This window comes from Amblyomma mixtum, chromosome 3 (assembly GCF_055824585.1).
Source record: "Amblyomma mixtum isolate Tamu chromosome 3, ASM5582458v1, whole genome shotgun sequence".
Classification (NCBI taxonomy): Eukaryota; Metazoa; Arthropoda; class Arachnida; order Ixodida; family Ixodidae; genus Amblyomma; species Amblyomma mixtum.
In genome coordinates, this window is record NC_143014.1 from 58,997,845 (window position 1) to 59,025,361 (window position 27,517).

At 51.0% G+C, this 27,517-nt stretch overlaps 1 protein-coding gene across 1 annotated transcript; it reads left to right on the plus strand.

Moving 5' to 3' along the window:
* The first annotated feature begins 822 nt into the window (after positions 1-822).
* Positions 823-25,978, plus strand: LOC149350329 (aquaporin AQPAe.a-like). The gene is made up of 3 exons (XM_089579351.1): positions 823-1,865; positions 22,128-22,208; positions 24,297-25,978. Exons 1-3 carry the CDS (start codon positions 1,287-1,289, stop codon positions 24,462-24,464), a joined length of 828 nt encoding a protein of 275 aa, XP_089435477.1. The 5' UTR covers positions 823-1,286; the 3' UTR covers positions 24,465-25,978.
* The last annotated feature ends 1,539 nt before the right edge of the window (positions 25,979-27,517 follow it).

Here is a 27,517-nt window from a genome sequence, read left to right on the forward strand (position 1 = left end):
TCGCAGCCATGCGAGGTGTAGAGATAAAGGATAAGGTCACGAAAAAAAATAATAATAGAAATGCATGCATTAAATCAAGCTGCAAAGGTGTAGCGCCTACCCTGAGTTGTATTTTTTAAGATAAGTAAGACTCATAAACGCGCGCATGGTAAATCTAGGAAGAGTAAGCATTGCCACTTTTCTCCGTGACTTGGTTATTATTCCTCGCAAGAAAAGAAAAGGAAGTAATCCTGACGTTCGTTTTGTCTCAGCTTTATTACCTGCAGCTCACGGGAATGATGACGTTCTCGACGGGCAAGTCTCGTGACTGGGGAACGAGGCCTTCACGCTGCCAAGGGCGGTAGGCTGGGGTCGGCTTACGCATGCGGTGTTCTGAGAGCCGCGGGGCGCCTTGTTAAACCGTTAGCCCGGCCGCCTTTCAGGTACCGGTGCAAATCAGCGGCATCTATTCCGAGAACATCGCTGACCACAGCCCAGCTATAACGCAATCGTGTTTCCCATCCCGCTTGCTCATCGGAGAGGGTGGGCAGAAGCGAAGAAAGCAAATAAAGAATAGTCCTCAGCCAAGCGGGAGCAGCAGGGGAGCGCAGTGCGTCTCTTGCCCCCTTTATTTTATTTTTTTCTTCCTCTCCGCTTTTCGTGCCGTCGTCGTGAGGATGAGGAGAGCGACGATGCTGGAAATGGAGAGAGCACACCTTCCCATTGACTGGCCGCCGCACCGCTTACGGAAAAAACGATTAGCATTCTCGCCGGCCGCTTCAGATCAATTCTAGCTTGTCTTCCTCCTCGGTCGAGTGTCTCGACTCGCGGCGTGACGTTGCCAAGGTCACGTGACGCCAGACGAGGAGAGCCCGAAGAGGAGGAAAGACGCGCGTCCCTCCGCGTATCCATTCCTGCTCCCGGCGGAGCGAGGGAGAGGGCGAGCGCAAATGAAAAAAAGAAGCGCAAAAGATAGGGCAACCACTAAAAGTTGACTCGCAGGCTCCGGCTTTATCAAAGCTGTCTGAGAAATCGTCCGTTCGCTATCGGATCTGCACCGGTGTCGTTTACGCGCGCAGAATCCTACCGTCAAGTGTTCTCGAGACAAGTAGCGGCCACGCCGAGCGCATCGACCGCTTTCAGAGCTCTTTTCCCCGGGCGAGAACCTTGTCAGAGAGGTCTCTTTCAGAGACTACATCGCGTTCTGTTCCACTTGAGGCGGTCGGAGGCCAGCAAAGCCCATTTCACGCCAGTCTGCGCGAGCCCCTTGCACTGAGAGCGACGGTAGCAGCAGCCACGTGGAGAAGATGGGCCGAGTGCGACAGTTTCGCTCCTTCTGCGGCATCGACGAGGTGACGGCCTCGAGCAGCCTCTGGAAGGCCATGGTGGCCGAGTACATCGGCACGGCTGTGATCGTGCTCATCGGCTGCGGCTCGTGCATCAACTGGGGCTCGGCCGAGAAGCCGCAGGGCGAGGCCACCATGGTGCAGATCGCCATCGGGTTCGGCATCACCGTGGCCTCCATGGTGCAGGCGCTGGGCCACGTGAGCGGCGGCCACCTGAACCCTGCCGTCACCATAGGCATGCTGTCCGTGGGCCGGGTGTCGCTGCTGCGCAGCTTCTTCTACCTCTGCAGCCAGCTCATCGGCGGCATCACGGGCGCGGCCATCCTGCGCGCCGTGACGCCGGAGGCGCGCCAAGGGGCCCTGGGCGGCACGGGGCTTGGCGAGGGCGTCACGCCACTCATGGGGCTCGGCGTCGAGACCTGCATCACTTTCATCCTGGTGCTCACCGTGTTCGGCGTCTGCGACGCCAACCGGCTCGACGTCCAAGGCTCGGCGCCGCTGGCCATCGGCCTCTCGGTCACCACCTGCCACGTCTTTGCGGTGAGCCATTCACACCTTTGCGAAACCTTTGCCATGGACTCCGTATCGCGCGCATCGCGTTCCGCACACACGGTGACAGGCTCCTCGGGCGCTTCCAGAGCTCCTATGCGGTGTCCGTGTTTGCCGTTGATGATACAGCTGCAGCAGTCGCTACAAAGGAAGACATTGTAGCCGCTGATGCAGGAGATGTTTCAAATGAACCGTCATGGCACTTTTGTCGGCGTCGAAGACCCATCGTGTTGCTACTTAGATATCGGCGAGCTCGTTTGTGTACATTATAATGTCAGGTTCATGAAAATGCTTGTGGTGAGCGCACAGGCGCGGAGGAAATACTGATGGAAGTATTCGCATTTAAAGAGTTTCTAGAGAACCGTGTTAGCTTCTTACTTTTCAGGAACTCAAAAAAATAGGGTAATTTTTCTAACCTCAGAGAATATCTGAACTTCTGGCAGTGTTCTTAGAAGGTTCCACACTTCTGGGGCGGACTTCAGCGCCATGGTACATTACTGCAGCAATGGACTTAGACTGCAGAAATAGCCCCAGTAAACTTCGAACCCTTACCCACAACTTGAACCTGATGTCTTTTATAAATCCTTGAAGGCGTAAGAAAACCGAAAACATGGATGTGCAGGTATGTGCAGGTATGTTTTGCAACTAGTCTTTTCCCCATCTGTCAGCACCACCTTTGGTACCAGAGCTGGCGAACGACCTCACTCGCTCTGAACCCTGTAACGCCACACACGGCAGTTGCCAGTTATGAAGGATCGAAAGGGTGAGTTGGAAAAGGAACAGTTAGGGAACACGGTCCCTGGTGCGCAACCTGCAAAAGGTATCCGGTCTCAAGTACAAAGCTGCTTACTGTAAAAGTCCGGGTGTTGCCCTGAAGCGTGGTTGTCGCGCATTACAAAGTCTCAGCTTTCTAGATGTCACCAAATTCGGGAGTGAATCTAGTTTCGCGCCGATGACACGTCCCAAAGCATGGGGCAAGACTTTTCTCCAAAAGGAATATTTTTATTCGTTCAACGCTTAAAACCACAAAGAGAAGGAGCCATGGCGTGCAGCGTAACTGCAACTTCATGCAAGCAGCTCTTGCACTCCCTTGATCTCCACAGCCTGGCACCAACGAGGGCGCATGCATGCAGCTAAGCACTCAGTCTTGCAACAGCAAACCTTGGCAGCTAGGCCAAGTAGGAAGCCACTGCGTGCTACGCTTTCTCATCCCAGAGAGAGCTAATAGATTCAGGGGCGTGCGTGTTGGTACTTGGGCTGCATTCTTATGCACACCCGAGGGCTGTGCGCGTGTGTGCAATAGGAAACATGCGAGATGTGTTGTTTTCTTCTCTGCGTTTTTCTTTCTTTCGCCCAAATGCCCGTCGGTCCAGAAGAAATGCGGCTTCTTCGTAAGCACGTACGTGGCCTTGTAGAGCTTTTTCAGGGTCGGTCTAATTGCCGCAGGAGCGCTTCAAATGTGTAAACAAGGCTCGAAGGTATTCCTCTACACGCAAAAATATGGCATACTGACACGTGTGTTCAACGACTAGACACCTGCCCTCTCAGGTGCGTTAGAAGGCGTTCCGTTAGCTGTAGGGCAACCGGTAGTGCTTTTTAACGCGTCCACTTGAAGAATAATTGAAGCCATTATAGAGCGAGGCGCTACGATCAGTCTACGAAAAATAAAGAAAGGAACATCTGCCACTAAACAGTTGTTTCTGGTTGCGTGCACGTCCACCTATTCAGGAATTCAAAATACAGAAGCATTACTTTCGAAATTAGAACAGTCGTCACGGAAGTTTTACAACAGATTTTTACGTTCAGCCACGCGGAGCAGCGCGGCCTCGCTGGTGCTTGTATGCTGATTTTCATACACAGAATGCAACGGGTCAAAAGAATGGACAGTATCTACAACGGCAGCTAGCGCATGCTCGAAGTCAGGCAAGCCAGAACCACAGCTATGCATTAAAGAGCAAGGAAAAAGAAGAAACGAATGCAACTGCTGCGTTCCAGCAAAGCTAGTCAGCGTCAAGGCAAAGCACTTCTCCCAACATCTCTCGTTCATTCGCATGCCGCATCATTTGCACTCGGGGGACCCTCCAGGAAGGTGACGTCTCCTGGGAGTTTACACGCGTTATTCGTCTGCCTGTCTAGCAGTGCTGCCAACTTTCTTCCGCCCTCTCAGTCTCTCCTTCGCCGAGCTGTCCCTGCGCGATTAGCGGCGACGCCGCCGGGAAAAAAAAGCCGCCCAAGGCCTTGGGAGAAACCTGGGGGGGCGGCCGTTCCAAATCAGCAGCTAACCACCTCGAAACACGTTACAGACGAAGTGACCTAGTTCTGTTGCGGGGTTTATCCACGCGAGTGACGCCCCTCCCTGTCGGCGTATTGTGATGGAAAACGTGCGAATTCACACGCTTGGGTGGATTTGTTCCGACGAATTTTCGCTTTCCCGCCATTTGAGATGGCCGATTTACCGCTAAGTTCAGATGGCAAAGTTTTCGGCAATATCATAAGGCTTGGCTTTTCCAAGTTCACCATTGTGCTTACAGCGTACTGCCATGGCTGTTGCGGTGCCGTAGAACTAAATTTAGTGCAATGCTGCTCCTCGAATGCGGAGCTTCTGGTACCCGGTTTAGAAAAGGGGGAAGTGGAGGAGGGGCGGTAGCTGCGTGCTCATATTGCGCAGACCACAGCTTGTTTACCTTGACTGCCATGGGTCACGGTTAGTCACTGCAGGCCAGATTGAGAAGTGACTAGTTGCTGGCACACGTACATAGTGGAGCGTCGGTTGAGCGGCGAGAATTGCGACATTCGTGGTACGTGATTGGGCCTTGCATGGTGCGCAAGGCCTACATATGCACACCAGTGTGCACAACATTCCACAGCACGTTCAAGAGCGAGTGCTAGTTTTTTCCGAGAAAAGGGTGCGGCCTCTCGCACATCGTGCTTCATGCGACAAACATTTTAACGCATCGCTCTGTTATATCACTTGGTGGCTTGATATGAAATTCTGTGTGCGGGTGGTGGACTCTATATATTTTTTTAATCCTGAGTGGAGTATTACGCAAGTTGGTTGTGAACTGCGCTTTGAAAGTCTATTTCATATCATCAGACAAGAGTCAGGCGGGGTGGCTTGGCATCAGAGAGAGAGAAAACTTTATTGCGACGCAGCACTAGGCATCGAGGATTGGCTGCGCCAGAGTCACTCAGACCAGTACTCTTTTGAATGAGGGAAATAATAGGAGCATGTTCCAATTTATATGCTGGCAGAAGTTTTCTTGTTTAATCAACAACGTTGTAAAAATTGTAACAACATTCAACATTCCCTGTGGTCTTACTTGGTTCCAAGGACGGCTGGTTTTTTTCTTATTTGTATATATAGTTCATGGGATAGACACCAGCTAGCGCGTGATTAAGCATTCCTTATAACGAAACTACACGGGGCAACTTTGGCAGTATAATGAGATGGTCGCAGGAAACATGCCGCACCACTTAGAATACACTGCTAATTATGTTATGTTCATACAGCGTGAGAGGTGCTGTCCTTGAGCTCGAGACTCCGCGTTAAGAGTACTGATCGGACATTTATTTAGTTTTTCGAATAATGGTGAAAAGCTCGATATGAAAGTACATACGTGGCGCTGGCTGGCGGCGAAAACGATCGCACGTGTTCTTTCTATACACGAACATGTTTTGCCCTTGCTGAGCGATGCTTCAGCCATATTATAAAAGCTTTGGTAGGTCAGTGTCCTCATTCCGCTTCTGTCTATTAAGCACGCTATCCACTTGTATCGTATCAGCGGGTACTTATCCGAGTGGAGCGGGTCGAACGCATGATTTGTGAGCGTACGACTGACCTAGCTCTCAATCCTCGAGGCTTTGAATTTTAAGTGTTTTCTACAGCAGCGCTGTCAATCTTGCAAAGAATTCGCTGATGGACAGCAGAGCCAGTGAAGTGCGAAAAAAAAAGTCTCATCGCGATTAACGACGGGGCTTATATTGTCTGTGCACAGCTTTTTTCTTTGCTGGAGCTTTCTGCGCAGTGTGCCTGTAAGGAAACGAAGCCATGACGCGTATTCCTCCTCCGCTCGGCTCGGCTATCTCTCTCTCGCAGTCCAGCACGGGGTGTCGCTAGCCTGCGCGCCGGTCAACGGAATCCCGCTGTTCAAACACCGGGCGAAAAGGGGGTCCACCGTCTCGCGCGCATGCGAAGAGAAATGAGGCGGTCGACTACAGCAGCAACAAGGGCAAACTGGGAGCGGTAGCACGGCGACGCTTGCAGCCGGGTCAGGCGGGCAGTGCGCGGCCCTTCGGAGGCCTTGTTTGACAGAAATGCCTTCAAACACGGTCGGGCGCTGATCCAGGTGTGTAGACAGAAACAGAGGGACAGAGCAGGGCGGCAGAGGCAGCGGACCATCTCGAGAGACCTCCTTTCGCATGCGCCCGCCGCTTGAAAGGATGAAATTCAGTTCGTGAACTCTGAATAGTTTGCATCAGCCTAAGTCGAAGCTGCCTGTACGAGTCCACGAGAGCTAGAAACGATGCGCGGAGCGCTTCTGCCAGAGCTTGAGAGCATCGCCCGCTGCGAGGGGGCAGATGCCGTCCTCGCACGTTGGCATCTGCACCCGCGGCGCCCCGGTGAAGGTCGGAAACTGAACGCGCCAGATATATATGCGCACGAGCGCACCGATCTCGCACGTCGGCTGTCCGGGGGCGTGCAGAAACACGGAACATTTGTCGTTGCTGGGTTCTTTGGCCACTTCCTGCGCAGGTTATGTAGCCAGCCGTTGCCAGCTCGTCGTGCTGACAGGAATTTATCGCGCGCGAGTGAAGCTGCGGCAGTCGCGCCAAGCGTGCTTCGTGTCTGAACCGGTCCGCGCGCGCGGCCGTATACGCGCTGGCCGCTGCAACCATTCACCCCGCACGGGAATGTCGGGCTGCCAGCCGAGCGGCGGCGGCGGGGGACCATTGGCGCGGGTCACCGCGCGCCGCGGGTGTCGCCGCTGCTCGCGTTAAGAGTTCGCTCCCTCGTCCCAACTGTGACCCCGGAGGGGTTCGCGCACGTCTCCGAGCCGCCCGGCTGTCACGAAAACGTGCTCGCTGACAAATGGAATCGAGGGTGGGCTTGAGGGGCTCCTTTTAAGCCGAATGTATAATCCAACCTTCCTTCCCTCACTGCCCCCCCCCCCTTTTTTTTTACGCCCCGTGAATTATTAAGCCACATGGAGCACCGCATTGCTATCCAACTGTAGTCTGTGGGCCTCCTTCCTTTCTATATTCTTGTTTTCGTTGTTGAAGAATGGTCGAACTAGTGCATACTGAGCAGCCAGCAATCGGTCCAATAACCATGACAGGATGTGCGCCATCAGAATACAAGGGCGGGAACCTCGTGCAAAAGGAAGGGCTCACAGAGTGGTTGCTGGTCAAGGCCCTCTGTTCTTTCGTCCAGCAGCCGCAGTGCCACAAACTGCCCCAGTCATTGCCCTATCTGTGCTTCACGCGGTCGCCATTTGTTGACACGACACAACTTAGTATGAGCCCTCCCGCCCCACCTTCCCGAGGTCCCCTTACTGAAAACGCAGAGGGAGACTAAAACCGCACTGCGTTTCACGCATGCAGTTTCAGCGCGCTCAGAAAAATCCGAAGCGCTCTAAAGGGTCCGAAATCCTCCCCGAAAAGCAAGCAGCCCTTAGATATACTATGTAGTGGAACGGCTGTCGATCATAAAACTTTCGATGCTCGCTCCATCAGGCGTGAATTTGAATTTAATGCTGTCCGTGTGATCTCATTTTTCTTTTTTTTTTTTACGAGGTTTGTCCCAAGCATTCCAAATAAAAAAACAAAAAAAAACTTCGATCCGCATTACTGTTTTCACTGGCTCGTGGCAGCCTAAGCAGTTGATTCCCCACACGAATGAGAAGCGGGTGAAGACGTCAGGCCACCGAGAAACTGGACACCGAAAGAGTGTCGAGATGCCTGCGCGTAAGTCTGCACTATCTAATCTCGTCGCGACTGCGCGTCGAGTCACCCCAGCAGAGCGATAAACCCACTGTCTCCGCCTGAAGAGGCAGCCGTAGACACTATGGTCCCGACATAGGAGCCCCTATAAGCTGCTGTGTCGGCGCATTATACGAACAGGTTGGAGGCGAGCACGCGTAGATCAGCCCGATGATTTCGGCATAGCCTACACGGCAGCGGAAAAGGAAGGAAAACGAGCGACAAAGCTACGCGTAAAGCTTTTCTCGTGAGATGCGGCCGGAATCCATGTATTGCGGCGGCTTGATCGTAACGGTTCGCGCCGAGCATGCGGTGCGCATATTCGAGCACTGCTCAGCTCTACCGACACGGGAACTACCATGTCTGACTGCCTCTCATAATGCCGAGCACTGCTTTTGGTTTGGTTGGTTGGTTTGGTTTATGGTGTTTAACGTCCCAAAGCGACTAAGGCTATGAGAGACGCCGTAGTGGAGGGCTCCGGAAATTTAGACCACCTGGGGTTCTTTAACGTGCACTGACATCCCACAGTACACGGGCCTCTAGAATTTCTCCTCCAAAGAAATTCCAGCCGCCGCGGCCGGGATCGAACCCGCGTCTTTTGGGTCAGCAGCCGAGCACCATAATCACTGAGCCACCGCGGCGGCTCACTGCTTTTACCATCAGCGAACGTTGGCTTAACTGCGAACTTAGGGGCCTGGGGGAAGGCAATGGACTACTCAGGAGAGCAGCGTCGCACTATGTAGCATCCTAATTATTTGACAGGTATTTAATACCTGCCAAATATGCCATTAGGCAGGGCTTCCACGTATATGTCCAAACGCATTCACAAACTGGATTCCGCTAATGACCCTTATTGTTGTTTTATTAGGCAGAAGTTGCGATTAGCGTGCAATGATCTCAACAGCCAACACATACCGTAAATATCACATTGGCCGCACAAGTAAACAAGTATGTCAGAGAGGAATACTTCCTGAATAAATACAGTGTGCGATAGTTTAGCGGCGCACTGCATTTTTGAATGACTGGAGAAAGAGCGGGGTTCTGTGTCATGTGCGATAGCGATTATACAGCTAGTTCAAGAACAAAGAAAGAAATTGGTACGAGGCGTCACGGAATTTCAAGGCAAGAACTTGGATAAGATAGTAAGTAGTGGAGAGAAGTTGTAGTTTTTACCTCGTATATACAAGAGGCTGTCGTAAGATTAGCAACCTCGAAAACTGCGAGCTATACTTACAGCGCAGAGAGAAGCGACGGTAGGGAAATAATAGCGGCTATACTCACTGTTTCCCTTGAGTAGAGAGATTGGAAAACACCGTGACGACCGCGCGTAACTTCGTTAGGATGCGCTGTTACGCGTAGAACCAGATGGGAACCCTGCCGAATAGTCAGGCAACGAAAGAACAAAGAGAGAACGCACTGACAATTACCGAGGCGAAATTACATTTCCAGCAAAGGCGGGGACAAGCGGCCGAGTACGGGGCCGTTGGCTCGAGGGCTCCGCTGTTATTATTTCGGTTATAAATGGAGGAGGCGCGCGGGGGGCCACCGGGGAGCCAGTGCATGCAGCAGGGCGCACCGCGGCGGTGCCGCCGTGGAGAAGAAGGGTTGGCGGCCGCGCCCCGACCAGAGCGGTCACGGACCCAACCTTGCCGGACCGCTTCCTTGTCCTCGCCCGAGCTCGCGATCTATCATTGGGTCGCGTAGCACGGCTCCCTCTATCTCGCGCCCGCTTTGCATTCTCGGTTTCCAGGCAAAGAGCGCAGCGGAGGATGGCCCCTCCTCCGACAAATTGGCCCACAACACTTCGGGGTGATTGTTGCGCGGCCCCGATCGCCGGAAGCGCGGCCAGTGTCGAGCACTGGCTCTCTCGGGTGTTTCTCTCGATGGTTCAGCGGGCAGCCGATGGGCCGAACGGGGCCATTTAACCCGAGCTACCGCTCGTTCAGCGGGAGCATCTGCGACTGCGAGCCTTGAAAATGCGATTAGTATCTTCCCCGCTACTCAGCGAAGCATCGGACTACGCTTCCAACATCGTTTGGAGTTCAACTCTTAGTATAAGCGCGCACGCACGCCGGCTATCCTGCTCCTTGTTATTTCCTTTATTTTTTCTTCCAACCTAGCGCGCTCGGTGGTGCTAAGAAACTTCAGTACCGATGCTCGGGAATATCAGGAGCAGATTTTCGCCACACCTTTTCTTGGGCGCATGTGGATCCAGCAGGGTGCAATGCACAGCATCCTGCCTATAACTCCCCACCCCCGGCAAAAAAGAAAAAAAAAAGGATTTAAACGAAACTAACACGGCCCGAGAACTTCTGGCAGTCTCTCTCTATACATATAAGTATGTATGAATAGTCTAACGTTAACGGAAGCACGATTCCGTGCAAGCATGCTCATATGTGCTCTTAGCACAGCGATTTGTGACCTCTTGGAGTGAATTTTATTCTGTTTGGAGCGCGTTTTGCGAGTATCTAAGTGCCGTAACCAAATGAAGCAATGCGGTGTTTAAATACTCTTTAGATGGGGCCCCTTCTTTGTCGAGGGACTAACGGCGCCTTCTCCTAACGCCGCCTGAGTAGCTATAGCGTGAAATGGTTACGCTTCGAATGTGGTCATCCAGTCGGGAAAACCGACGATTCGCGGTCACTCGCTGGTCGCCGCATCCACCTGCGCGGCGTCCCTTTAATGGCGCGCGATTACCCGGCTTTCCGAGAAGACAGATCCCGAGACGCGGAAAGAGCTCGCGGCTCGCCTCATTACGGCTCATTTTTTTTTGCGTGCGAACCGCCGCCGGTTGAAGAGGCCCTGTCATCGCGTCCACTGCGTGGTTCCGGAAAGAAAAACCACCACTGGTTAATGACAGCTCGTTTCAACAAGGCCTAACCGGCGTAACCCAGTAAGATGCGCAGCCCATGAGAACGGCGGCCTTTTGGCGGAAACGTCGTTCCGGCGAGCTAATCGCGCTTGCGGGAGGCGAGCGGTGCCCTCTGAGGCTGCCGCCGCCGGCTTGGATATATGGGACCAGTTTGGGACCGCCGGAGAATTAAGGAAGCGCCCGAAAACGCAATCTCAAAGGTGCACAAAGCAGAAACGCGCGGTGCGCACACAAGGAGGCAGGCAGCGCTCTTCCCCGAGTAGGTCACGGCTGCGGCATTCGCTTTTGGAGCCGCCGCCCGATCTAAGAGCCCGCGGAGATGCCACACCGTGCAACGGCGTCCAGGGACCGCCACTTCGGTCCCCGCTGATTTACGCGTCGGGTGACATCCCTCCCTTCGCATCGCTCTTCCGAGCTGCTCGCGCATCGGAATGCTATAAGCTTGGCGACACAGATACGGGCTGGCTGCAATGCATTCGTCGGCCTTATTCGCGAGGGGAGCGCCGCATGCAGGCACGAGGAGAGGGGCGCTTGAGGTTCAAGGCTCGCCGACGGCGACACTGGGCCCCAGGAATCCTCTCGGAGTCTCGCACGGCCGCCACGTGCCCGAAGATTGGCTCACTTTGCGCTATTCTCGTGGCAAGCGTCAAATTATCCCGCGTGACGCCCCGCAGGGTACACGCTGAGAACCCTAATCGGAACCGAGGTCTGCATTATATACCTTATTCAAAGCGGCGTTCCCGGCACGCTCACTTCGACATCTCACATGCAGCTGCCGAGAGTTTGCAATGATACATGATTCCGTATTCAAAGCTGCTGTGAAACGAGGCGTGAAAAACAGGCGTATTCAAGGTGATGAGGAGAATGCAATCTGGCAGTGCTCGAGCCATCACTGCTCTAATGACGTTAGTAGCCCTACGTGCGCTGTCATCTTATTTATATTAATCGCCAAGCGATTGTCAGTTAATGGCACCGCAATCAGCCTAAGATGCTGATACGTTGCAGTTGCGCTCGCGCACTCAGCGCTAACTCTCGATGTTTTTTCATGCGAATGTATAAAAGGGACGAAGAGAATAGGTTCCTGGGACCGATCTATATATAAGATCCTTGTTTGTTCCTTGTTATGCCGTCTTATCAGTTCTTCCAAGCGTAGTCGCGCTTTATTGAAAAATGTGCATAGCTTTAAATGGTTCAGTAACTAGGATTATGACGCATTCGTTTGGCTTTATAGGATTAACGTCCCAAACTGACTCAGGCTTTGTGGAACGCCGTAATGGAGGGCTCCGGATAATTCTACCGCATGAAGTTCATTAACGTTCACTGACATCGCAGTGTACACGGCGTGAAATTTTTCCCCAGGCACCTCTTCCTACACGTCACGGCCGTCAGACCTGTATACGAATTCTCTCGTAAACTTCTAACTCACAGAACGTTTCGGCATTCCTCTTGGCATGCCGCTGCTGTATGCTAAAAGTTCTATCTGCGCGTATACACCTGGTGCTAGGGGCAGTGGCTGTGCTATGTTTCTGTGCTAGAGGCACGCTATAAGTCGCAGACGCAATACCAGCTGTAGAGAGGGTAGCCAAGTATCGTTAAAAATGTCTAATTTTTGCCACAAGATAATTTTTTTGCAGATTTCAAGACACGCTGAAATTTCGTAATCATTCGCGGGTGGTCGATTCCGCGATATGGTCACAACATCTGCAGAAACCGAGCACAAGAAGTGTATATATGCCGTGCTTATCACAGCCAGTTACGAAGCAACCTTGCCGCCCGAAGATAAGCACCGTGCTCGAGGCAGCTGCGACGAAGAGTTTCAATCACTGTCATGCTTTACGTGTGCAAGGAAGGGGGCACAGAGAACGGGCAGAACCAGGCTACTGTGATACTCAAATTACCAGCCAGTGCTGTGGGAATCCTGTGTACACAGCTTATTTTGGTGCATGTAGCATGAACGTATGTATGAATGGAGCTTTTCACATAACCTTCAATTCTTGCTTTTGTCTTTTATGTCAGGCGTGTTAATCACAGAGGGTTCATTGTCATATAATCATGAATTACGTCTTTTAGTTAGTACAGACTAATGTGAAAAAAGAAAGAAAAAAACGAGGGAGATATGTATAGGTCTTGAAAAACAGTTTCACATGCGTGATAAATTGTTCGCGGGACAGTTCTCGGCGAAATGCGCGCCATTCTTCAAAACTGCGAGCGTAAGCCGTTCACGGTGTTACTTGTCTCTTCACCCTTGAATGCAGAATAGCAAGGGGAGAAGTGAGGGCTCGCGATAATCAGGTTTGCTTTTGAGTTTGCCAAATTTCCACGTATACGAGTCGCGTGCTCACGCCGAAAGTCGATAGCTTCCTCCGGAATACGGTGGCGGCGAAGAAACGGCGCTGCAACGGTAAGCTATTGCAACGCCGGTGACAAACGCAGCTGCGATAACGGCAAGACGAACGGCGGCACCCGGCGACGGCGCTCTTAGAACTGCGCCAGTGCAAAACTGAACTCCTCTATCGCTTACAAACGGAAGAGTTAAACTGGTGGGGGAAGGGAAGGGCGGTACACATCACTTGCGTATTGCTTTAGCGTTTACCGCTAAACTCTCGTGGTTTCCGAAAGACGCGCTGAAATGGCCTTGGCGATAAGCCGAGGAAAGGCCACAAGCTGCAGGCGCAAACTCTAACCGCGTGAGAAGGCCCTGCCCCTCCCACTCGGGTTCTCGGAACACGACAACTCATTTGTAAATGAGCCGACCACTTAAGGAAAAGCCCGTCATGGCACACTGGCCACGTCACGCGCACGCTGACACGACGCGCCTCTGAACCAATTTATAGTGAAAGCTTCGCGTTTCAATCACACCGCGGCGTATAGCTGGAACGTTCCATCTAGCCGTCGCGGAAAGAGCTTAGCCCTCGCGACCTTGAATCGCTAAAAGCGCGCCCGCGGCTTCACTCATTGGTGTAGCTTCTATTCGTCGCCGACGTCGTCGTTAGTCGGTTGCTCAATCGCGCGCGCGTCGCACATGCTGTAGCCTTTTTCCCTCCGACCGCGTTACGCGTCTCTTTCCTGGCTGCACTCATTCAGGGTCTCGTGAGCAAACAGAGTAGCTTTTACTCGCCAGAGGAGGCGCGCTTTAGTCACCGCCGCCACCACTTTGTCTTTTTTGTTCCTCACCTGGCAGACATGACGCCGTGTCGCTGCTGATGGACCAGTGCCAGGAGAATGCGCTCTGGGAAACTTCTGGAGGGAAGCGAAGCTGTGGTTAGCGCATTTCGCGAATCTGCTCTCTGGGATGCTGCCTGACGCTTGCTCAATCCGTCTCCATACCGGAGGGTTTCTGCCCATATAGGCGTGCTTGCCACAACCCATCACAATTACACAAGACAGGCGGGCATTAACACAAATGTGGCTGTAGATGCGTAAGCGCCTTCAGACAAGCAAATGGGGGAGGGTGGGGTTGGTCATGTGCGCTTTCCTCGTCCACATTGCGTGCACGAAGAATGAAAATAATAGGAGTATTCTGTGTGCTGCGCACAAAGTGATGAAAGGGGGAAAATAAAAAAGAAGCACTACCGAGAACTGGTTGTTCGCGCCGTTCAACCGAATGACGAACGAGTGAAGTGACCACTGGCTGAGCCTAACGAATGGTGATTGCTTGGCAGATGTAGAAATAAAGATGAAAAATCTTCACCTACGCAAACGTTACGCCCACGCCTAATCACGCTCATTGCGAGATAATCGTGAGCTTCGGTTCTGGTCCTCCAAAATTATCGGCGCGGAGTATACTAATCTTCACTTGTGAAGCGACGAACCATCAATTCTTTGTTGACAATCAGAAGATGAATATCAGAGAAACTAAGCGAGAGCATACAGACAGCTTGCACGCGACTGACTGTAATGACGACGTGGACGTATCACAGTTTCATTTCTGTGAGCGCAGCACACGCGTATTTTAGTGCGTCTGTTTGTGCTGGCTCCTTATCTCTGCTCACTTTCACTTGCCGCGATGCGTTAACAACGTGGGTATCGCGGCTTCATACGGAGAGTAACACTGAGACTACATAATACGCTGCGACAGCGGCAATGAGAAACTGTGACAGTTGCTATCACAATGGCCGGCTCATAACACTGTGTGCTGATGCTGAACTTTCTTCAGCTTGATTTACGTGGGGGTCCATTCTGTTTGCATAGGTTTTAGGCGCAAAAAACAGACAGACACATAGGTAGGTAACAGGAAGAAGCTCCTTCGCCCTGTTACCTACCTATGTGTCTGTCTGTTTTTTGCGCCTAAAACCTATTAAAATATGGACCAAAACCAACTAGCCCAGCAGCAAGTGCTCTTAGACTAGGGGTCCATTCTTATTGACTTGTTGCTGTAAGGCTTCCTCCCCAGGACAGAGCTCTCCGACGTTGCGGGCCGAGTCAGGGGTCGAGTTGAGCAAGGTCAACCAACTCGATGACTGTCGGTTTACATGAACTCGACACCAGCGAGTCGACTCTCGCGGCACGCCCTGCGAGGCGCGACCGCACGAGTAGTAAACCGGCGCCCGCTTCTGTTCTCCCCTGCAGAAAAGGCTGTACCCTAGCGTGATAAAGTGTGAAGTGTGATTTGCGGTTGGGGCTGCGAGTCAACCCACCCTCTGCAGTCTGGCTGGTCCAGCCTGGCTCGACGGTCACTTAGCTGGACCCCCTAACGTACACATGAGCCCGACAGCCGGTTTTCAGCCCGACAGCCTACTCGGCTCGAAGACCTACAGAGCAGTGTTAATCAATGTCTAGCTTTCGTCGGATTTGACTATCGCCTGCGGTTTTTCGATGCTTGCATTGCTGTGTGTACGCTCCGGTCTTCCTCCGCTGCTTTCTTCCCCCCCTCCCCCTTTTTTTTGTTTTCTTGTGAGAAGGTTGTGCATTTCGTTCGTAGTTTAGTTTTTCTCACATCAAAATACCTGCTGGTCGCCTCTAAAAGCGGTTCTGCGACCATCCAAGAAGCGTGGCAGAGTTCTTTTTTTTTTCTGTGTTAAGCGGGAATCACAAGGCAATATCCTCCGGGTGCGGGACTTCGTGGCCATACCGCCAAGCTGCATGAGGAAAAAGTATCTTGTATCTTCAGTCGTGCGCACATTCGATCATTTGGAAACGAGGTGGGCGCATCTGTCCAGAGGGCGTGTGACGACAGCATAGGGCGGAGCTGGGCTCGAACTAGCTCGGGCTTACTTCTCTTACTTTACTGATCACTGCTATCCGCTCCGTCTCGTGAGCATCCCCTCTTAGCAGGCGCCGTCAGGAGCGTTCTTTTCGCGTGACCATCCAGAGACGGCCATTTGGAGCCCACGTAAGTAGCGCGTATGCGTTGGAGGTAGCACCCATGAGCAGTCCCCGCGCCATTCACCGCTGCTGCTCGGGCGTTGTCAGTTGCCACTGCGACCCTATGACATCAGCTCAGGTACAAACAACTTGCTGGCTAACGTTTATTCTCTTCGATATCGGGCATAGACATGGCACGCAAAGTGGTTCGAGAACAAAGATCTTTTTCTGAGTATATACCTATGCGCGCTAAGCTGAACTCTTGCCACTATTTGTGGTCAACGAAGGGATAGTTCATGTCGCGTGATTAGTTAGAAACCTTAAACGGGTAGATGAACAAGCTGATTAATCTCGCCGCTTAGTCTTCGGAAAGGAAATCCAAAAGGCCGCAATACGCAAGTGCATGAAATATGTTTCCAGTTTCACAAGAGCAAACGCTTCCCCGAGTCTGGAATTTGGCGCTCAGACCCCTTGAACACTGAAGCTGAGGCGCTTTATCATGAGTCTCAGCAGTGGTTTCTGGTAACCGAATCAGGTCGGCCTTTTGTGCTCAGCGTATTTCAGTCGACGTCAAGGTAAAATTAACAAAATGGCGGCCCTTTACGATGCTCCGAGCTGTCGCTCAAGCTAAGGTGACGCGGAATGGTAAAAAAACAGCCCTTTGCTTTCATCATGCCACATAACACCACCTTTGAAAATAATCCAATCTTTCCGCCTGTTCCAGCTCCGTTGTTGTGGAAAAATGGCATGAAGTGCATATTCATCAACCGATTACAAATCTCTGACAAGTCGCTGTCTCGATAAACGCTAGAGGAATAACGCACAGTGGTGTTCAAATCCTGCTTGGTAGTAGGAGCAACTGCCTCTTTACTACTTCCCCTGTTCCGCTTTAAATGCCGTGTGCCCAGTAGAATTCTGAATGTTCGTATCCTTCAGGAAGGTTTTCAAACCCTTCTAATCACGTAGTTCGGCGTGGATGAAGATGACCAGGAGGCGTGCTTGTATTAGATGGCAGCAGAAAATATGTTTACAGCATATTATATACAGAGAGTAAACCTGTGAGGCACATAAATGAATTTCCAAAAAGAACAAACTTTGCGCTACTTTGCTCGTCGACTGAACTGGTTAAGCATGGAGCCCACGCTCAGACTGGACTGTACTGCTTTTTCATTCGTTCACTTGTGTTTTTAAAGCCTTAATTAACAAATGAATAGGGGCGGACATTTTCAATGGCCCGTCCCGAGCATCAATTCACCAATCAAAAATGTCATGCGAGGTGGGAACTACCCTGTGGGTTGGGCTCAGCATTAAACCCAGGGTCCCACTAACAACACAGAGTAAATCAAAAACAGATACCACATCGCACTCTCTCCGGTGAGGGTATCCGCACCCTCTCCCGTTGGGGGCTTTCTTCCCAACTGCCACCTGCAGCCGTCAAAGTGGCTGACGTCAGAGCGGGGGAAAAGGAAAGCGCGCAGGCCTTGAGAATTCAAGATGGCGCTGCTTCTGCACCCCCCCCCCCCCCACTCTCGCGTTGCTAGTAAAATTGTTGACATTGATGCGCTCCCTGCTGTCATCCCTGCTCGTTGTCCTTCAGTACCAAAAGGAGAGGAAAGAGCCACGAAGCCGCTATATCAAGGTGACGGGGCATTCGGGGAACAAAATAAGGAACGGTCCTGGCACCCACGTATCGCTTAGCTTTACCAAAGAGACGCCGTCAGGCGCCTTTCTGGAGACAGCCAGTGTAACCCTTTTGACAAGTCGGCGCCAGTGCGTTGACAGTCCGGCTCTCGCCTGAGTGCCCCATTGTACTGCGGGACCATCATGCAGGTGTTCGGAACCATGTCGAAAGACGTCTGCAGAGGGATAGCGGCATGGAAGCACGCTTTTCGTTTTCGCCCTTCGCGCCTCGTGGGAGAAAAGAGTGTGCCTCCGGCGTCAGGAATTCCCGCCAAGACGGCGACGGTGCGTCAGTGACCCTGTCTTCCCCTCTACTGGGTGGTGGGAGCTCCCTAATTCCAATAGAATGCAGCATCGGCGGGTGCAGGCGTCATGCACTCCAATACTTAGAAAAAAAGGAATGTTGTTGGAAATGAACGGCGGCCTTACATACCCTTGAGCCCTTCGAGTCTGTAAGCGCATGCATTTGCTACACTAGCAGGTAACTGCAAGTAGATACACGTTTAAGGGTATTTATACCTCCTCTATTTTTTATAACAGGTCAGATAACCAACCAGACTGAAAGTCTGTAACGTTGATTGGAAAGGCTTGCCTGGCTTTACGCTTGGCAAGACTCCAAATGCAAATGGTTAAGTATGGAGTGACGCACAAACGCCGCAGGCACTTACTCATGGACGCACGCATACAAGGTTAGTGACATGGCATAGATCATTACCGTGTTTAGAAGACGAGAGGGCCTTCGCCCCGGGCAACCCAACGACACTCTCTCAACGGCCAGTAACGTTCGTCAAGTTGAGGTGCTGTGCAAACCCCTGCAGTGCAGAGCGTTTAAAGATATGATCCGCTTATCCAACCGTAGTACATGAGCGCCCAGTTCAAATGAACCGTTATTGTGCTTCGACATGAACGTTTAATTCACTGGTCCAAGCTCTTTGCAAGTCCTTTGGAAAGAAATTCTCGAGTCACGTCAATGCGCAGTCTTGTCAACGAAAGTGAGACCAGGGACATACGACTACACTCTGAGCACAAACACTCCGGTACATGCGCGCTCCTAACCGGAAAAACAAACAAAAAACGGCTGTTTTTAAAAACCAATGATCCGCTGTGTCTTGCGAAGACAATGGCTGCTGGAGGTACGAACACAAACACGCTTTTTCGGCGCCTTCGCGTCTTCGTTGCCAACTTCTTGCACGTATACAACATAGATCAACTGTGTGGACGTTGTTTGTTTACCACGGATGGCCCATGTTACTCGACCGTGCCCGGCTGAACCATGCGCGCACATGCATACTAAGAACCACACCGGCAAAACAAGCACACGTCCGCAAGCTTATCTTAGAAATCAGGTGCCAACGACGCAGCGAGCCGTGCCCGCAAAATAAAGCATAATGCGGAGGTCATAATTGTGTTTACGCAATGCGGTCACCACGTTGCGCCACTCGGGAATCTCTCTGCCTTGAGGCTGTCGCTGCTTCTTTGGCAGCGCCTAGCAGGCGACCCGATCGGTTCGGGTAACACGCGATCCTGAGCTCCGCTTTCCGCTTGTCCGCCTCGCCTGGTCCCGCGCCAACTGCCCTGCTGTGGGCGTCGCCAGCCTACATAAGGCTCGATACGTAACGGCGTGAAGAGAATTCGAGTGAATCGTGTCGTCACACAGCAGTGGGCGGTAGCAGGTTGTGTATACTCGTCCCACAAGCTTCGTTTTCATTTCCTCTTAATGGGCTCCCGATCAATCTCCATTTCGAATATCGGTATGCTGAAGTGACGAAGGCTGCCAGTTCGGGGAACAGGTTTGTGGTGATAACTGCATGCAAGCGGACAACAGCGCATGCAGCAGATGACGTATGTATATAAAAAGAAAATCCCAGACTTCAGGGTCACCGAGAGAAATGTATAGCCCCCTTCCGCCCACCATCAGAATGCTCACTCCAAGCCCACAAGGATCGACCCACTTGGGTCACGTGGTCATCCGAGGCGAAATCTGGTTAACACCTGGATAACAGTTCTTTATCTAAGGCACCGAAGGACGGGCTGCTAACACTTTTGCAGTCTCAAAATCCGAATCAGTCAGTCACTTTTTTTTTTGCATGCCATTATAATGGCGTTCGCAAGCCCTAGCGTGCAGCGAGAATCTCTGCTACGAAACATTCGCATTGGCAAGCGGACGAACGCGGAAGTTTTCAGATACCACGTGCTACAACGGTGATACCCTATACCCAAAATAAGGTCATCTATCGGATATCGGTATAAGAGGGATAATCATAAGCATGTCTTCTCAACGCCAGGCATATCACGCATCCAACTCAATCCTATATGCTTCGAATTTTACTGCTAGCGGAAAGGTTCCGTCCACTCACTTCCTTTTGAAAAGGCCGGAGAGAAACAAAACCTCCCACGAAGGGGTTACGAGTGCCTTCCGTGGGCGGTCGGAGAATATGCGCCCCTGGGACCTGTCCTTAACTGGCCCAATGATGCTCCCGACATCCGCAATGCGCGTTGTTAACCTCAAAGTACAGGATGTGCGCAGCTTCCAAGACGGCAGGCATGAACGCGGCGGCGATGGCTCGGTGACCTCGACCTTCGTCCGTGCACTCTCGCGGCGGCAACCTTGGCAGAGCTGCCACGACAAAACGAATCGCTCCCGTGACTGCATCGCTCGGTTCTGCAGCTCCGCCGCCGCTTCGTTCGGTGTCGTCCTTGTGGCAGTGAGAGGTCTGCTTCGTGCCTCTGTACCGGTACGCGCACGCATTAGGCACGCACATACTCGGTGAGCTGTAGCCTCCGCCATCGACGTCGCCATCAATCGCGCTTCCGTTCGTACGCCACTTTGAATGCCAGGCCGGGACGAAATAGCCGCCCACACAGGGTACGGCGTGCGTTTACCTTAGAATTCTATTGTTCTCTCTTGATTGACTCCTCATTGGTTTATGGCTAGGTATAACGATATTGCTAATAAATTGCTGTTATTCAGCCTTTCATCGGTTATTCGTTCTCTTTTCTTGGCTTTCTACTCGGCCCCTCTCTTTCCATCTTCTTTTTTGTTGCTAACGAGACCGTATAGTGATGAGAGGATCTTTTTACATGCAGCTGTTGCGCATACGTCATATGTGGGCGGCTTATTGACGCAATTAGCTGTTTTATCGGACCCATTGCTTCATTCTTTCGTTGCCTCACACACGCATACATGTGGACCAAACAAATGCAATCTTTGTGGCAGGAATTCACGACAATAATTGTTCTGGGTTTCTCCACAGGTTACATTGATTGCTGCCTATCACGGGATGCACGCGAAATGAATGCTGACGCAGGGACTGCCTTTTCCATAAACGGCTCATCTGTCTAGAGGCCAAGGTGTATTCTGTTTATGTATTCGAACTGCTTGTAATCGTATACGAGCGCCCGCTGCTTTCGTCCAAATGGCGGGCCGAAGGGCCGCTTTTCTCCAGTCTTCTAATTTCGATACAAAAGTGATCGCTTAATCCAAATTCCTGCTTGTGTAATTTCCGCCATTTTGTTTAAATACCTGGTTTAATACTTTTTTTCGTCATAAATGGCATTTAGAGCAAAGTGGTCGAGCAAGTTAATAGTGCTCGTCTGTAATCTTTAAATTATACCAAACTTCTTTGCTGCAGCTAGAAAACGCACTCTAGAATGGCAGGCTCTTCTACATTCACAAACGAGAGCTGAAAACTCTCGTCTAGCAATCAGCTTTGCTTTGCGAGCTACGATTCCCATCAAATCACTTGACCGTCGCGAAACCAACTTTTGAGCGCTTCATCGCTTAAAAAAAAAAAAAAAATCTTCCAGCTCATTCGGCTGCTCTGACGTTCATTTGAGTTGGGGTTCCGGAGTAACTGCGTATATGCATTTTCTACGCTGATCATTTAGCCACGCGCTTATGGCGTAATTCCAGTCGGCGATCCGGAGCAAGTTTCCTTGCTCCGTGAAACCGAATAGCGTGTCTCAATGGACGATTTGAATTCAGGTCCTAGGTTCTAACTGAACCGCAATGGATATCTTGCTCCTTCGCGGATTCCGAGAGCTGCTCCGGACCGCCCATTGGAAGCGCCATTGCACTCACGGCGGCATGAACTCCGCAACGCAGTGTTGATTTGATGACTTGCATGCTAAAAATCCGGTGCTTCGAAAATCTGTCCGATGATTGCGCCCTAGCTGCATACCACGCTTACAGTTCTGTTTCGCTGCTAGGCATTCGGCTGGCATCACTGAGCAAGCGTGTTAGAGTCTCGCCTATAGTGTTGCGCGCGCGCTGTAGTGGGTTCCAGCCAGCATGCTCTCGTCACTTCGCGGACCACGAATCGGCCACTGCTGTCCAACTGTCAGAGCTAGGACGCCAAGATCAGCGCATGCGCCCTATGCGCGGCAGTGGTGCTCATGATCTTCGCCTTGTCTTCCAGGTCCGGTACACGGGGGCCGGCATGAACGTGGCGCGGTCTTTCGGCCCGGCGGTGATGTCCGGAATGTTCGACGACCACTGGGTAAGCAAAAGTGCTGTCGTTTCTATTGAGCGATCCTCCCGGCTGGGCACCGTTCATTCGATCTCTAGAAGCGCCAGTTCGTACGTCCAGCTCGTCTGTTATTGGCATCATGCCACAACGTAATCGCCTCTACCCTCGCAGTCCTATCAAAACGTTTATTCGAGAAAAACGTAGCTCAGAGTAATACCTGACAACATAACTAACGGCAGCGTTCCTGCTCCATACTCTATAGAGAATGCAATTTATGCGACACCGGGCTCCGACTATAGGGACCTTAGATAATTTCCATGCCAGAAGCCATCGGCGCCGAATGCGATGCAGGGTCAGCGGTGTCCCTTAATTAAGAATTCTGCGGAGTGGCTCGAGAAAAAAGGGGGCCAGGCAGCTCTTCGCTCTTTCTGTACTGTACCTCGCTCTTTCTTTCTAAAATGGCTCTTTCTGTACTGCTATACTTGCGTGCAGCTTTCAAAAAAGGTATAGGTTATAGCGAGGGAAACAGACCACAAAGGCGACGCATGTAGCCTTTTCGCGGTTAACGACTTAAACTGCATAATATGGCTTCATGCTTCATACAACGGTGCCAGAGATGTAGCTTTCTGGGAAGTCCCAAGGCCTTTCAAGCGTCGCCCAAGGCCGTTGCCTGCTCAGCATAAGCTAAACTACGATTTGTTTGGCGTTTTCTTTCGAGTATGCTTGATGCGCCTTCACTGAGAATTGACGCAAAGCTTTGCCGGCTCAGACTGAAGCTTATCACGCCAAAAGCAGATTATAGCGGATCCGTGCTGACGCTCATGCAAGTCAATTAGATATAGTGCAAGCTATTGCACATCAGTGCGAATTCCAGGCAGCGTGTAAGCGAACATCAATTTTCTCAACACGAAGAACAGAATTAGGCGACGCCGCTGGCTTTCAATTCAATGGATAGTGTTAGAATTCTTCGCTCTTTGAGCCGCAAGTAAAAAAGGAGGGCAGGAAAACGTTTTTGATTTAGATTCTCTACGCACAGCCAATTCTGGATTCGCAGCATCGATAGACAACGCTTTGTTCCGTGCGTCTATCTGGTGCCGAGGTTTTGTCACTCGCTTCGATGGAAAGTACTCGGGAGTGCAGACCGACGCAACAAGGAAACTTTACAGGGAAGCATGCATGGTTTCACCACGGAAAAAGGAAAAGCCCGCACTTTTGCGCTGTCGTTCCAGTCTAATACAGGCTTCAATGCAGTATATCTTCTGCGCACGATCCTGGATACTGTGGTTGTCGCGTAAATCGTCCCGCAGTTCGCAGACCAAACTGTCGCCAGAGTCTAGTACCTGCCATTATAATTCACTGGAATCATTTTAAGGAGGTAAAATTAGGGAAGGTACAGAGAACATTCAGAAAAAAAAAAGTGCTTTAACATACGTTGTAGTATTGACGTCACGCGGTCAAAATTCCTACATTCACTTCTTAGACTGCATTCTTATTAGTACATTTACAATGGCCACGGCAGAACATTGTATCCACTGTAAGTTTGCAGAAATTCCACATGTTTTCTTTATCTTTTAATAAGGTGCCCTCGGAGCAGTCGAAAAAAAAATCAAACAAACATTGAAAGTGTGACCACGTACACATCGTCGGGCACTTAGACGGGGGAAACAGCTGTCGAACGCAAGTGAAGGGACCGGTTTGCCAACAGGAGCTCAGCGCGGGAAGTCTCTGGCTTGATGCTAAATGCGAAGACGGCGTACATAATTTAAAACGAATGGAATAGAATTGTCCTCGGGTACGAACGAAGCCAACGCTATAGACAGCTGCGCGCAAATGATAACCAGGAGTCGTTCTGCGCGTACCAACGCGTAATTTCAGTCTGCGACTGCAGGCCGAAGTCAGGACCAGGTACATTTTGTATATACAAGAAGCGCAACCATAGACGCTAGCCTTGTACGCTACAAAGACCAAATTAGGGGGTGAACTTCGCGTTAGGCTGTGTATAGGCTGCCACGGAGGGTCATTCGGTTCCACCTTCATCGCGAGACGGTGGGCTTGAGTGTATTGACGACCGCGTACCTGTTCACGTCATAACAGTCGTCCGCTGCACTTGTCGTGCAGGTCTTCTGGGTGGGTCCCATCCTCGGAGGCGTGATCGCCGCCGTAGTGTACGAGAACGTGTTCCAGGCGCCGCCCATCACCACCGAGGACTTGGACAAGGCCCAGATCACGGCCATGGCTAAGCTGGCGAACAAAGAAGTGATCGCCGACCGCACCACGTCCATCTGAGTCCACGGAGCTCGGGAAGAGCTACCAAGTGCACGCTCTGGAGCTCTGTCCGCTCGCGGCGCTGCATCACATTTTTTTTCCACGGTGTTGAAATCTGGGACCAGTGATGTTCTATTCGGGGAATTTTCCCTCAGTCAGAGAATTTGGGGGTAAAATTTGACGAAAAGAGAATTTTTGCAGAATTTCAGGGAATTTTAAGAACCGAAATTGCTTGACTTTTCTTCCAAATTGACTGAGTTTTCACCGCCGCAGGAAAAAAAAAGGTCTGAAATAGGGAACTTTGAGGGAATTTTCGGTTACGGCGTGGCACATCACTGGCTCGGACGTCCGGGGAGGGGTTGTTGCTTCTTCCGTCCTTACTGTTCCTATACCACTGAGGCACAACCCCAACGCTAGCAAAGCATCTAATGGGGCCAGCTGCAGTAGTCATTCCATGCAAAGGACGAAGGGTTGTAAAAATATGCGCGATACGTGCGGATGCACCCGCATACGTGCCAACAAAAGACGGATTCGCCTAACAGTTGGCTGTGCTCGTGTGTCGTGGCTATTTCGTCGCCGTGTCTCGCACATTTTTACAGCGCGTTATGCTTCGCATAAACTGCTCAAGACGTTTCGGCGGTGCCTATGCTGTGGCTATTAGTGCGTTGCTCACACTAATTTAACGATTATGCGTTTGTATTGCTACAGGAAAAGCAAGGCTACAATGTGCGTCATTTTCTCTGCGAAAGCAAATTCATCATCTGCCATCGTCATTTTGTTCCTTTACACCGTGACCTCCATGGCGGCTGTGTTCTTGTTATCCGATTTTATATTAAAAAAAAACGAGAACATCAACATCATCAGACGCCAGATCGAAATATTGTAACTAAATATTGCTTCGCATTTCTCAAATCACTGTATCCTGCATGGCAATTCTAAATGAACATATCACTGGTTCAGTTAACTGTTACCTCTGAATGTTATCGAATAAACGCCAACAAGATATTTCATACAGTTCACATTTCATCACAACTACGCATGTACTCCATTATCATTGATTAGCCGGGCAGGGGCCCAGCCGGTGAATATACTTCCATTAGATCGCCACATCCAGCTGCATACCCTGTTGCTTACAACAGCAGCGCGTGTTCACTGAGCTCATTAGCATGGTTGAAAAGTAGGAAATCGGTTTAACAGGTTCATAGCACGAGCTGTTTATGCATTGTGTCACTGCTCAGAGCCTTACGTAACCCAAAACGCTCAGGTGGTAGTGCGTCCTGTTTTATCACAAACGGTGTGCTTCACTACAAATTGCCTCAACTGCCGATGCAGTTACGAGAATTTGAACACATCGCACATCGTTGTACTTTGCATGGCATGCATGCAACGAATGTAAATACTTCCGTGCCACTAACCACAGATGCGCGATTTCATTGCAGTCGCTCCGAGTAATGCGGCGACAGCCATGTATGCACATTCAAGGTGTCAGTCCTGTCTTGAGATCATTGTAATAAAGATGTGTATTTAAAATGTGATCCTGTCCACGTCTTCTTCCAGCCACTTTAGCAGTCGTGGTGCCGATGGGCTGGCTGGACTCTCTAGTAAATCAGTGCTAATAGAACCTCAACTTCTATTTCTTATTCTGATTCTTACGAAACAAGTTTTATCCGGCGCGGTTGCTCAGCCTGGCTGTGGCGTTTATTACTCTTGCTGCGGCCGCATTCTAATGGGAAAAAAATGTACAGAAATGCCCGTATAGTGTACCACTGGGCGAAGATTCCTGTTCCCAGCCTGCACAACTTGAGTAAAATTGCGGCCACATAGCAAGTCAATAAATGCAGGAACGAGGTTTCAGAGCGCCTCCGTCCTCGCTTACACACGACGATCATTGAGTCGGGATATAAGGAAGTGATCACATGTAGGTTTGCGGCATGACCGCGGAGTTGCGCGACCAAGTTCCAACCGTGGCGGCCGCGTTTTTATGGAGGCGAAATATAAGCAATGCCGTGTGCTGGGTGATGTCGGTGCTCGAAATCGTTTCGGGGCACTCCACTACAGCATGGCGTTTAGCACACGAGCAGTTTATAGACGTAAAACCATACCATACCATACCATACCATACCATACCATACCATACCATACCATACCATACCATACCATACCATACCATACCATACCATACCATACCATACCATACCATACCATACCATACCATACCATACCATACCATACCATACCATACCAAATTTATGGCTTGTTGCGTTAGGTTTATGTAACTCCGGCTATGAGGAACACCGTAGTGAAGGACTCCGCGAAATTTCGACCGCAGCACAGCACACGGACCTCTAGAATTTCGCCTCCACCGAAAACGATCGCCGCGGCCGGCATCGAACTTGCGTCTTTCGGGTCAGCAGCCGAGTGCCGTAACCACTGAGCCACCGCGGCGGCTGTTGCATTGGGAGCACCTGGCTTAAATCAAAGGATAAGTAAAGGAATAAAATCGAGGTTATGTCTGTTTCTTCCACTAAAGTCTGCCGAGATATTGGTGCGCAATAAAAACTCACAGATGATAAAAATTTTATCCGGATTTCTTTACGATAGTGTACTATAGTTTATTAGAATGTACATAGCTTTGGCTTTTCAAAACAGATGAAATATAATGTCTCCACTCTCTCTGTCTGCTGGCCGCGTGCATTAGGGCACGCGGCCAGCAGACAGAGAGAGGCTGATGCAATCTTCCGCCTGAATGTACTATTTTTTTTTCCTGTATTCTTCTTTACACGTATAAGGCAGAACGTAGTCGCGTCTTTATGTTTTGTCAACGTCAGCAAGAATTTTTACATGCAACCATCTGTCTCACATATGTTACAAGGAAGGTTGAAGCAAACCGAAAATTTCTAATATACGTTCTTCGCGCTACGGCGCACGCCACTGCATTGTCTGTGGGCACTGCTGCTGTCAACACAACCGCGCCATCCTTGGTTGTGCCTCCCAAAGCGAAGTTTAATCAAGGCTAGAAAAAAAGCGGCTTGTCTTGTCGAATCGGCGCGAGGACAGCACGTGCAGACAGTCGC

Coding starts and splice junctions, on each gene's coding strand:
- LOC149350329 (XM_089579351.1), top strand. CDS start 1,287: ATGGGCCGAGTGCGACAGTTTCGCTCCTTCTGCGGCATCGACGAGGTG. Junction 1,866..22,127: donor CCACCTGCCACGTCTTTGCG/GTGAGCCATTCA, acceptor CTTGTCTTCCAG/GTCCGGTACACGGGGGCCGG. Junction 22,209..24,296: donor GAATGTTCGACGACCACTGG/GTAAGCAAAAGT, acceptor CTTGTCGTGCAG/GTCTTCTGGGTGGGTCCCAT.